The sequence below is a fragment of the Balaenoptera musculus genome, chromosome 1 (genome assembly GCF_009873245.2).
Source record: "Balaenoptera musculus isolate JJ_BM4_2016_0621 chromosome 1, mBalMus1.pri.v3, whole genome shotgun sequence".
In the NCBI taxonomy this organism is placed as follows: domain Eukaryota; kingdom Metazoa; phylum Chordata; class Mammalia; order Artiodactyla; family Balaenopteridae; genus Balaenoptera; species Balaenoptera musculus.
In genome coordinates this window covers 21,000,973-21,012,959 of record NC_045785.1, presented here as the reverse complement: position 1 = coordinate 21,012,959, position 11,987 = coordinate 21,000,973, and the positions used below count along the sequence as shown (strand labels likewise).

General features: G+C 49.1%; 1 protein-coding gene across 2 annotated transcripts; it reads left to right on the top strand.

The window, feature by feature from the left end:
• The first annotated feature begins 125 nt into the window (after positions 1-125).
• Positions 126-11,631, top strand: GPN2 (GPN-loop GTPase 2). Of its 2 annotated transcripts, none has more exons than XM_036864476.1 (5): positions 126-796; positions 1,382-1,538; positions 4,255-4,415; positions 9,288-9,418; positions 10,911-11,631. In XM_036864476.1, exons 1-5 carry the CDS (start codon positions 386-388, stop codon positions 10,981-10,983), a joined length of 933 nt encoding a protein of 310 aa, XP_036720371.1. In that variant the 5' UTR covers positions 126-385; the 3' UTR covers positions 10,984-11,631. The 2 variants fall into 2 exon arrangements, with proteins under 2 accessions (XP_036720371.1, XP_036720360.1); XM_036864465.1 differs by having other exon boundaries at positions 126-883; positions 10,911-11,283.
• The last annotated feature ends 356 nt before the right edge of the window (positions 11,632-11,987 follow it).

Below are 11,987 nucleotides of genomic sequence, written 5' to 3'. Positions count from 1 at the left end.
CGGCCGGGAGGAAGGCGGGGAAATCCCCAGAAAGGTAACCGCCCTCCCCCAGGGCCCCACGTCCGCCGCACGCACGACGTCACCACGCCCTTCGGCGCCAAGCTGTGTCGTCACCATATGGGCGGGACTTCCTCTCCCGGCCCTGCTGTTTCCGACGTCGTCCGGAAGTCGGGTGCTGGTCCCGTTAGTACCTGGCCATTTGGTCGCCTCACATCACGCGGGTCCCTGCTCTTCCTCCTTAGGCGACCCCCGGGCATCACCGCCGGCCCCCGACGAAGTGCACGTTGGGGATCCCGTTGCCCTTGGCTCTCGTCTCCGGTTTGACTCCCGCCCTGCTTCCCTGCCGAGCTTACCTGCTCCGCACGGGGCCGTGTGCCGGCTGCCCATGGCGGGGGCCGCTCCGACCACGGCCTTTGGGCAGGCGGTTATCGGCCCGCCGGGCTCGGGGAAGACCACGTACTGCCTGGGCATGAGTGAGTTCCTGCGCGCGCTGGGCCGGCGTGTGGCGGTGGTGAACCTGGACCCGGCCAATGAGGGGCTGCCGTACGAGTGCGCCGTGGACGTGGGCGAGCTGGTGGGGCTGGGCGACGTGATGGACGCGCTGCAGCTTGGGCCCAACGGCGGCCTGCTGTACTGCATGGAGTACCTGGAGGCCAACCTGGACTGGTTGCGTGCCAAGCTCGACCCCCTCCGCGGCCACTACTTCCTCTTCGACTGCCCTGGCCAAGTGGAGCTTTGCACGCACCACGGAGCCCTGCGCAGCATCTTCTCCCAGATGGCGCAGTGGGACCTCAGGGTGCGTCTGGGGATGGGCAGGCCCATTTTGCAGATGGAGGAACTGAGGGAGGAGAACAGATGCCACGCCCCCATGTCCCACAGCGAGGTAGGGGCCGAGACGCTTTGGAGTAAAACAGGTGTGAGTTCGAATCCTGGCTCTGCCACTGCCACTGACTCGCTGTGTGGTCCTGGGCAAGTCAGTTTATCTCTCTGAACCTCAGTTTTCTCATCTGTAAAATGGGTGTGTCAGTACCCAATTTGGGATTATTGGGAGTATGGAAGGGGTTATGTGGAAAGTGGCATGGTAATTGTTGTTGTGACTTGTGGGCAAAAGAAAGTGAAAGAATAGAGTCAGATGCAGTGGGAATTGAACCAGTTGCCCACTGGGAGGCTCAGTGCAAGGCATCTTGTAGAAAAAGATGCCCCACATCTCCTGGGATAAGGAAATGACTGTGGCTATTAGAATGAAACAGAAGCAGGAAAAAACTACTGGGAAGACTTTCCCTTTGCCCTCAGAAGTCCCCAGTCTGATGGGGGAGACATAGGCCCTAATGTTCCCTGCCTCCCCAGGCCGCTCTCACCCTGTCTCTTCCTTCCCTCCCAGCTGACTGCTGTCCACCTGGTGGATTCTCACTATTGCACAGACCCTGCCAAGTTCATCTCGGTACTGTGTACCTCCCTGGCCACCATGCTGCATGTGGAGCTGCCGCATGTCAACCTCCTCTCCAAGATGGACCTCATTGAACACTATGGGAAGCTGGGTAAGAGATCCTGTTCTGACAGGCAAAAAGTAGGGCAGCGGCTGGGCTGGACAGAAGCAGAGATCTCAGCTGAAGGAAGCTGCTTCCAGGGACCATGCATGGCCTGGTGATAGTAGCCACAGTCAGGTCTGACCCCTGCCCATTTATTTTGTGCTGCTCTGTGCCAGATACTGTTCTGGTTTTGGGGACAAGAGAGCTACAGATGGTGATATGTATTATGAAGGAATTAGTAGAAAGTGATGGGATAGTGAGCGGTTGGGAGTGAGGGGAGTGAACAGTACCATCTGAGCTGAGACCAGAATAGTGAGAAGGAGCCAGCCAAGGCAGAACTGTTCCTAGGCAGAGGGACCAATAGGGGTCCCTATTTCCCTAATCCTTAAGGAAAGAGTTTTGTTTGTTTGTTTGTTTGTTGGTGGGTTGGTTTTTTTTTTTTGCCATTTCACATGAACCACAATTTTTTTTTTTTATTAACTTATTTTTTTGGCTGTGTTGGGTCTTCTTTGCTGCGCACGGGCTTTCTCTAGTTGCGGCGAGCAGAGGCTACTCTTTGTTGCGATGCACGGGCTTCTCATTGCAGTGGCTTCTGTTGTTGCAGAGCACAAGCTCTAGGCACGCAGGCTTCAGTAGTTGCAGCACACGGGCTCAGTAGTTGTGGCTCGCGGCTCTAGAGCACAGGCTCAGTAGTTGTGGCACACGGGCTTAGTTGCTCTGCGGCATGTGGGATCTTCCCGGATCAGGGATCGAACCCATGTCCCCTGCATTGGCAGGCGGATTCTTAACACTGCGCCACCAGGAAAGTTCCGGGAAAGAGCTTTTTGTGTTCAAGGAAAAGGGGGTCGGGAGTAAAGAGAAACCAGGGTAGCTGAGATAGTGCCCAGGGGAAGGGTGGTAGGAAACGAGGTCAGAGAGGTGGGCAGGGGCTAGAACCTGTACTGTTGAAACACAGAGGAAAGCCATTGATGAATATGAAGCAAGGGAACACTATGAACTAAAAAGGCCCTTCTGGCTACTTTGTGAATTGAAAGGGGCAAGAATGAAAACAGAGATCCTGTAGGAGGTGTTTGCAGCAGCCCAGGCAGTGGTAGTGGGAATGGAGAGAAGTAGATAGATTCAAAACTTACTCATGTGGAGACAGAGGAATTAAGGATGACTCTCAGGTTTCTGACTGAACCAGTGGACAGATAAAGGTGCCGTTTGTCAAGGTGGAAAAGTCTGAGAGAGAAGCAGGCTGGCATGAGGCAGGGACGTTGCCTAGGAGTCTATGGCCAACATTTTTTTTCCTGCAAAATTAGTGCCCTGCTGACTGGGGCATTAGTTCCCTAAATAGCCTCTTCAGCCACAAAGGAACCTAGAGAAGAATAGCTGAAATGACCAGCAGTGAGCAGGAAGGGAGGTTGTGGGGAGAGTGAAGTGTCAGGGCCTTGTCCAGGGAGGGTGACTGGCTGCCGGTTGGGACATGGAAGGATGGGGATAAAAAGCCCCATTTTATCTATGTCCAGATTTGTGTCTTCCAAGCCTGTCTCGCCCTTCACAGCCTACAGCCCAGATGGCTACTTGCTGGTCCTCTACATTTCTAGCTCTGACTCTTGCCAGTCATCCTCACAAGAGACTGAGGTACAAACCAGATCAGGCAATTGAGGCCCAGAGACATTACATGAATAGCCCAAGGTCAGTCACTTAGCTAGCCTGTTAACTGAGATAAAATTTAAACCAAGTGTACCTGGCTGCAGTTTCTGCATTCTCAGTGAGAAACGTACCTGTCAGGCAATCCAAGAAGTTTGTTGGAATGCCCAGCACTTTCTTCCTTGCAGGCACAGGGGTGTCAGTTTCTAAATAGAGCTGATAAGAACGCAGGAAGCAGAGCTCAGGGAGTGAGTCAGTCGATCCCAATAGCCTGATTCCCTCGGCTCACTTTGGGACAGACCTGCTGAGTAGCCCAGCTGCTTGAGTCTTCCAGGAAGAAGTGGACAGTGCAGAGAGGCCCACTTTCCTTCTCTTAGTGTGACGTTTGTATTCATAGAACTGAGTCAGGGACCTCTGAGTCATCTAGTCTAATCTTCTCATTTTACACTAAGAAGGAACTGACCTGGAAAGGGAAAGTGATTTTCCCAAGAGGCCATCCTGCTAGATAGAGGCGCTAGATAGTGCGCCGGGTCCTGGGAGCTCTGCCTGGCTATGAGCTTTTTGAGGCAGGGACCAAGCACTATTATTGGTACATGTTCTACCTTACTACTACTGATCAAGCACTTCTCTGAACCAGACACTGGGGTTTATAGCACTTAATCCTCACAGTAGCCCCATGAGGTGGGTAACAGCCCATAGAGCTAGTAAATGGCAGAGCCAACAAGTGAAATCAAGTATTTTCTTCTTAGTAAGTTCATTTCACTGCCTCAGCAAATGTTTGTTGAATGAATGAATGAATGAGTGAGTGAGTGAGTGAGTGAGTGAATGAAGGCAAAGGAAGAAGGAAAAAAATATGGTCCCTGTCCTCAAGTCTTTAGCCTGATGCCAGCTGCTCTGGAACACCAGGTTTTCTTCTTTTTCTTTTCTTTTTAGTTAAAGTATAGTTGATATACAATGTTGTATTAAGTTCTGCTGTACAGCAAAGTGACTCAGTTATACATATATATACATTCTTTTTTTATATTCTTTTCCATTATGGTTTATCATAGGATATTGACTATCGTTCCCTGTGCTAACCAGTTTCTCTTCTTAGCCTTCAACCTGGACTACTACACAGAGGTCCTGGACCTCTCCTACCTGCTTGACCACCTGGCTTCTGATCCTTTCTTCCACCACTACCGTCAGCTCAATGAGAAGCTGGTGCAGCTCATCGAAGACTACAGCCTGGTCTCCTTCATCCCTCTCAACATCCAGGTACAGACACACCTCATTGTATTGCACTTTGCTTTATCGTGCTTCACAGATACTGCTTCTTTTTTTTTTTTTTTTTACCAGTTATAGGCTTGTGGTGACCCTGCATTGAACCAAGTACATGTTCCAACAGCATTTGCTCACTTTATGTCTCTATGTTACATTTTGATAATTCTCACAATATTTCAAACTTTTTCATTGTTGTTATATTTGTTATGATGATCTATGATCTGTGATCTTTGATGTTACTATTATAATTGTTTGGGGCACCATCGACTGCACCCATATAAGACAGCGAACTTGGGAATTCCCTGATGGTCCAGTGGGTAGGACTCTGTGCTTTCACTGCTGAGGGCACAGGTTTGATTCCTGGTTAGGGAACTAAGATCCCGCAAGCCGCATGGCGTGGCCGAAAAAAAAAAAAAAAAGATGGCGAACTTAATCCACAAATGTTGTGTGTGTTTTGACTGCTCCACTGAGTAGCTGTTCCCCCATCTCTCCCTCTTCTCCAGCCTCCTTATTCCCTAAAGCACAACAATGTGGAAATTAGGCCAATTAATAACCCTACAACGGCCTCTGAGTGTTCATGTGAAAGGAAGAGCTTCACATCTCTCTTTTTTTTTTTTTTTTTTTGGCCACACAGCATGCAGGATTTTAGTTCCCCAACCAGGGGTCGAACCCATGCCCCATGCAGTGGAAGCACAGAGTCTTAACCACTGGACCGCCAGGGAAGTCCCATGCCTCTCACTTTAAAAGCTAGAAATGATTAAGCTTAGTGAGGAAGGCATGTTGAAAAGCCAAGATAGGCCAAAAGCTAGGCCTCTTGTGCCAAACAGTTAGCCAAGATGTGAATGCAAAGGAAAAGTTCTTGAAGAAAATGAAAAGTGCTACTCCAGTGAACACAGGAATGATAAGAAAGCAAAACAGCCTTATTGCTGATACGGAGAAGGTTTTAGTGGTCTTTATAGATCAAACCAGCCACAGCATTTCCTTAAGCCAAAGCCTAATTCAGAGCAAGGCCCTAACTCTCTTCAGTTCTATGAAGGCTGAAAGACATGAGGAAGCTGCAGAAGAAAAGTTTGAAGCTAGCAGAGGTTGGTTCATGAGGTTTAAGAAAAGAAGCCATCCCCATAGCATAAAAGTGCAAGGTGAAGCAGCAAGTGCTGATGTAGAAGCTGCAGCAAATTATCCAGAAGATCTAGCTAAGATAATTAATGAAGGTGGCTACACTGGGAATTCCCTGGCGGTCCAGAGGTTAGGACTCTGCATTCACTGCTGAGGGCCCGGGGTTCAATCCCTGGTTGGGGAACTAAGATCCCACAAGCGGCCGGTGTGGCCAAAAAAAAAAGGTGGCTATACTAAACAACAGATTCTCAATGTAGACAAAACAGCCTTATACTGGAAAAAGATGCCATCTAGGACTTTCATAGCTAGAGAGAAGTCAGTGCCTGGCTTCAAGGCTTCAAAGGATAGGCTGACTCTCTTTTTAGGGGCTAATGCATCTGGTGACTTTAAGTTGAAGCCAGTACTCATTTACCATTCCGAAAATCCTAGGGCCCTTAAGAATTCTGTTAAATCTACTCTGCCTGTGTTCTATAAATGGAACAACAAAGCCTGGACGATAGTACATCTGTTTACAACATAGTTTAGTAAATATTTTAAGCCCACTGTTGAGACCTGCTGCTCAGAAAAAAGTATTCTTTTCAAAACATTACTGCTGGGACTTCCCTGGTGGCGCAGTGGTTAAGAATCCGCCTGCCAATGCAGGGGACACGGGTTCGAACCCTGGTCCGGGAAGATCCCACATGCCACGGATCAACTAAACCCGTGCGCCACAGCTACTGAGCCTGCACTCTAGAGCCCGTGAGCCACAACTACTGAGCCCACGAGCCACAACTACTGAAACCCACGTGCCTAGAGCCCGTGCTCCGCAACAAGAGAAGCCACCACAATGAGAAGCCCGTGCACCGCAACAAAGAGAAGCCCCCGTTCGCCGCAACTACAGAAAGCCCACACGCAGCAACAAAGACCCAACGCAGCCAAAAATAAATAAATTAATTAATTAAAAAAAAGAAACATTACTGTTCATTGACAATGCACCTGGTCATCTAAGAGCTCTGATAGAGATGTTGTTTTCATGCTTGCTAACACAACACCCATTCTGCAGCCCATGGATCAAGGAGTCATTTTGACTTTCAAGTCTTAGTATTTAAGAAATACATTTCTTAAGGCTGTAGCTACCATAGATAGTGATTCCTCTCATGGATCTGGGCGAAGTAAATTGAAAACCTTCTGGAAAGGAGTCACCATTCTAGATGCCATTAAGAACATTCATGATTCATGGGAAGGGGTCAAACTATCAGTATTAACAGGAGTTTGGAAGAAGTTGCGTCCAACCCTCATGGATGACTTTGAGGACTTCAAGACTTCAGTGGAGGAAGTAACTGCAGATGTGGTGGAAATAGCAAGAGAACTAGAATTAGAAGTGGAGCCTAAAGACGACACTGAATTGCTGCAGTCTCATAATACAACTTTACGGATAAGGAGTTGCTTCTTATGAATGAGCAAAGAAAGTGGTTTCTTGAGATGGAATCTACTCCTGGTGAAGATGCTGTGAAGGATGTTGAAATGGCAACAAAGGATTTAGAATATTACGTAAACTTAGTTGATATAGTAGCAGCAGGATTTGAGAGGATTGACTCCAATTTTGAAAGAAGTTCTACTGTGGGTAAAATGCTATCAAACAGCATTGCATGTTACAGAGAAATCGTTCGTGAAAGGAAGAGTCAGTTGATGCAGCAGACTTCATTGTTGTCTTATTTTAAGAAATTGCCACAGCAACACCACCCTGATCAGTCAGCAGCTATCACCACGGAGGTAAGACCCTCAACCAGCAAAAAGATTACGACTCACTGAAGGCTCAGATGATGGTCAGCATTTTTTAGCAATAAAATACTTTTTTTTTTTTTTTTTGGGGTGCGTTGGGTCTCCATTGCTGCACACGGGCTTTCTCTGGTTGTGGCAAGCGGGAACTACTCTTTGTGGCGGTGTGCGGGATTCTCATTGCAGTGGCTTCTCTTGTTGCGGAGCACGGGCTCTAGGGGCCCGGGCTCAGTAGTTGTGGCACACGGGCTTAGTTGCTCCACAGCATGTGGGATCTTCCTGGACCAGGGCTCGAACCCGTGTCCCCTGCATTAGCAGGCGGATTCTTAACCACTGCGCCACCAGGGAAGTCCCAGCAATAAAGTACTTTTAAATTAAGGTATGTACATTGTTTTTTTGGACATAATGCTATTGACTATATGCTTAATAGACTACAGTATAGTGTAAACATGACTTTTGTATGCATTGGGAAACCAAAAAATTCGTGTGACTCACTTTATCATGAAATTTGCTTTACCTTGGTGCTCTGGAACCCAACCCGCAGTATCTCCGAGGTGTGCCTGTACTGGGCACTAAGAAGCCTCGTCCCTTGGCTATTGGCTCTGCAGTGCTTGGGAGCACACCAGGCTACGTGTCCAGGAGGCTTTGAGGCCTCAAACAGTGGTCTTTGTCCTGGGTCCAACTGTCATTCAGTCTCCTTGGTTTCAAGACCAGTGGTGGCCAGGATTCCAGTAAAGAGAGTAGACCAAATTTTGGCCCTATCTGTTCTGTTTTTTTGTTTTTTGATTTATTTTATTTTTATTTATTTATTTTTGGCTGTGTTGGCTCTTCGCTGCTGCGCACGGGCATTCTTTAGTTGCGGCGAGCGGGGGCTACTCTTCGTTGCGGAGCATGAGCTCTAGGCGTGCGGGATTCAGTAGTTGTGGCACATGGCCTTCAGTAGTTGTGGCTCACGGGCTCTAGAGCGCAGGCTCAGTAGTTGTGGCGCACGGGCTTAGTTGCTCCGTGGCATGTGGGATCTTCCCGGACCAGGGATTGAACCCGTGTCCCCTGCATTGGCAGGCAGATTCTTAACCACTGTGCCACCAGGGAAGCCCCCCTGTTCTGTTTTGCTGGGTTCTCTCTACACGTGTTCCCTCCTCAGTGTGAAAAAGGATGAGTTCAGAAAGTTATCAGCAAGGGACTTGACCAAGGCCAGGGACAAGTCTTTCAGCCTCCTTCAAGATGGGCAACTGCCTGTTGACTTTGCAAAGTAGTACCCAACCATTGTGTCTCTCACCTTGCACCCTACAAAGGTAACCTGGGAGACAAAGGTGCATGTTAGATTCCTTTCTGCTGGGGGTGAACTTAAGGGAACTTGTTTCTTCTCTGTTTAATGCCACACTTTTCTCCTCTAAAACGAGGAGGTGAAACCTATAATATTAATCATACAATTACCACTTATTGAAGGCTTTCTGTGCTAGGCATTGTGCTGAGGACTGTACATGCATTATTTTGATCTCTCTTTCCCATAATGTGATGTAGGGACCATTCTTACCAGTTTTATGTGGACGAACAAATAAGTTACATGCATATTTATTGGGTGCCTACTGTTAGATAAGTTCTGTGCCAGGCACTGGGGATGCCTGGACAAACAAGTTCCCGACCTCAAGGGGTGCACAGTCAAGTAGGAGAGGCAGATGAGTTAATAACTTGCCAATAGTTAGTAAGATGGTAAGGATCATAGCTACAGTGGGGATAAACCCAGGGGACTGCGGCTGTGCGTAGAGGAGCTTATCTGTTCTAATTTGGGTGGGTTGGTAGTCAGGAAAGATGAGGTGTAGCCGGGCCCCTGGGGACACGTAGAAGTACTCCAGGCCAAGGGAGCTGCATGGACAGAGGCTTCATGAGGCAAGATCAAGGGGGGTGTTTGGAGACTGCGATCGGTTTGGTACAACCTCAATTCCACATACCTCTATTTCACTCAGAGCTGTTTCTCTCCTCCCTGCCCAGGACAAAGAGAGTATCCAGCGGGTCCTGAAGGCTGTGGATAAAGCCAATGGCTACTGCTTTGGGGTCCAGGAGCAGCGGAGCCTGGAGGCCGTGATGTCTGCCGCGGTGGGAGCTGACTTCCACTTCTCCTCGTATCCTTGCTCGCTAGCCTCCGTCACAGCCAAGAGCGGGAGGCCAGGGGCTCAGGAATGGCCATGTCTGCCCTTGCAGATGACTGATTTCTCGTTGACCAGTGGGCTCCCTGGTAACTGGTCCCTTGGAAGGCTTCAGGGTTGTTTGTACCTGAGGACAAGGGAGGCTATCGATCAGAAGGAGCAACAAATACAGAGGCCCAGACATGAAGGAGCACTGGGCGCTTAGGAGAGGTGCGAGGGGCTCGGTTTGCCTGGTGTCTTGAGTGTGAAGGGGAAAGGGAGATGCAGTGGGAAGGGGAGGTAGGCGATGGAGGAGTGTGGACTTCGGCCGTGGGTGGCCAGTGGGAACCAGCATACTGTTGTTGAGCGGAGCATGATGCAATCAGATGTACGTTCTTGAAAAGCACCTCCAAGTGTGGAAAATGCATTTAAGGGATGTGATTGGGAGCAGGAGAGTTTTTACAGTCTCCAGGTGAGATCAGATGCAACATTACCAGTGAGAATAGCAAAAAGGGTGTGGACTGGAAAAATATGAAGGAGACAGACAGCCAGAGCTGGTGGCCAGGTGGTTACGGGATAGAAGGAGGTGGAGCAGAAGTTAGACGCCCAGGTTTCTGGTTTAGTCAGTGGTAGGGGGCGGTTATGGTCACTGAGGCAAGGAAAGGAAGAGGAGAGGGCAGGTGTGTCACGTGGGTGGCAGGGATGGGAACTGGCAGCTGTGCTGTGTTTGAGGGGGCCGTGGGATGTACTGGAACTCAGTCTCTCTGGTGTAGAATCTCAAGTTGTGACGCTGGAGTCCTCTAGTATAAGAGCCGTGGTGGCCAACCTAGCCATAGTCAGACCCCAGCCCCAGGCCTCAGGTCGGCCAGCCTCACACAGCTCCATGGGCAGTGTCGTGGTCTTTTCCTGTGTGACTCTGATTGATGTCCTTCCTGCCCCACTTTCCTGCTATTCCAGAGAGAGCTGGGGAGCACCCTATAGCCCAAGCAGAAAGTTGTTGTTTTCTTTGAGCTCCTTTGAGTTCCCTCCTTTAGCTAAAGCAGAGAAGTCACAGAGAAGTCATTTGTTGAGCACCTACTGTGTGCCGGTTGCCATGCTGGGCGCTTTATATTCGTTGTCTCATTTGGTCCTCACGACTCCGTATTACAGATGAGAAAAAGGAAGTGGCAGAATCGGGGTTTAACCCCACGGCCTGGCTCCAGAGCACGTGCCACAACACAGAGCTGGAGGGTTAGTGCTCTCTGCTTCTCTGCTCCTCAGCAGTGTGGGCAAGAGGCAAACAGAGGAGCATTTGGGTCTGGTTACTTTGAGGGACTCCTCCGACCCAATTGTTCCCTGTTGCCTGAAGCTCTAATTATGAGGAAGGGAGTGGGATGGGAGGAACCTCCAGACGCAGCTAGAGGGCATACATCACAGAGGTCAGGTCCTGCCCAGACCAGTTCTCCATCCTTGCCTATGCTATCGGCCTTGACAAGCCCTCCTCCATCAGCACCCTGGGCCTGCAGGAGAAGTACCTGGCGCCCTCAGAGCAGTCAGTGGAGCAGGAGGCCATGCAGCTATAGCAACAAGCTGAGCTCTGGAGAACAAGACACACGACCCAGCGCTGGGGAGAGTGGCGGCTCCCAGTGAGCAGCGAACAGCTCAGTGGGCTGCAGATCCAAGGGCAGCGCTTCCGGCCAGAGCTGGGAGACTGGCGAGGGGATACTCAGCCTTGCAGAGGACTTCTGGCCAAAAGCCACACATGTGGCCAAGCAGAGCACCAATCACAGCCTCATGATCTCTGGGTGCTGCCACCAGGGATTCAGCACTGGTCCCACTCGGGCTGTGATGGAATGTGCTACAATACAAGAGTTTATCTTCTACTTTTTGTGGCTTCCAAACTTTCTTCAACCATCCAAGCCGAGTGAGTTGGGAATATGGGAATGTCACCTTTCCTCAGAAGAGTCCTATTTCTTCATACTGTAGGGCAGTGTTTCCCCCAAAGCACGGGATTGTACTAGAGGGTTGGCTCTCAGTCCTCAGTTATGCTCTTTGGTTAATCTTCAGTTTTAACAGTGAACCTCAAGCTTGAGGTCTCACAGACAACACTTCCTAGCAGATCTTGTAATGTTTTATTTTCGTTGTATTTATGTCAGGGTTTTGTTTTTTGAGGCAAGTGTTAACTAGTTTTCCATTTATAGTATTGATTAAAAGTTGACTTTAAAATGAAATTATTTATACAAAATGAGTTGCTTAAAGAAAAATATCAGTATATAATCTGATATCATGAGGGCTGTGGGAAAAATCAAGATGGCTTGAAGTTGGAGATGCTGGTGTTTGCTTCCTTTGCTCTTCTTGCAACTGGTTGGATGCAATTCACATTTTCAACCAGTAGGTAGCATCCCAGGCTTATTTTTTAATTTTAATTTTTTTTTCAGCTGTAGCCTGGAAGCAGAAGGGGACAGATGGCTGTCGTGCCAGTAGTCTTATTTGCAGACACTCAGTGCTGTTAATACATGGGAAGGGCTTAGCATTTTACAAAGAGCTTCCACACACACAGTCCTCATGTGGCTTTCACAGCAGCTCC

Coding starts and splice junctions, on each gene's coding strand:
- GPN2 (XM_036864465.1), top strand. CDS start 386: ATGGCGGGGGCCGCTCCGACCACGGCCTTTGGGCAGGCGGTTATCGGC. Junction 884..1,381: donor CCCCCATGTCCCACAGCGAG/GTAGGGGCCGAG, acceptor CTTCCCTCCCAG/CTGACTGCTGTCCACCTGGT. Junction 4,416..9,287: donor TCATCCCTCTCAACATCCAG/GTACAGACACAC, acceptor CTCCCTGCCCAG/GACAAAGAGAGTATCCAGCG.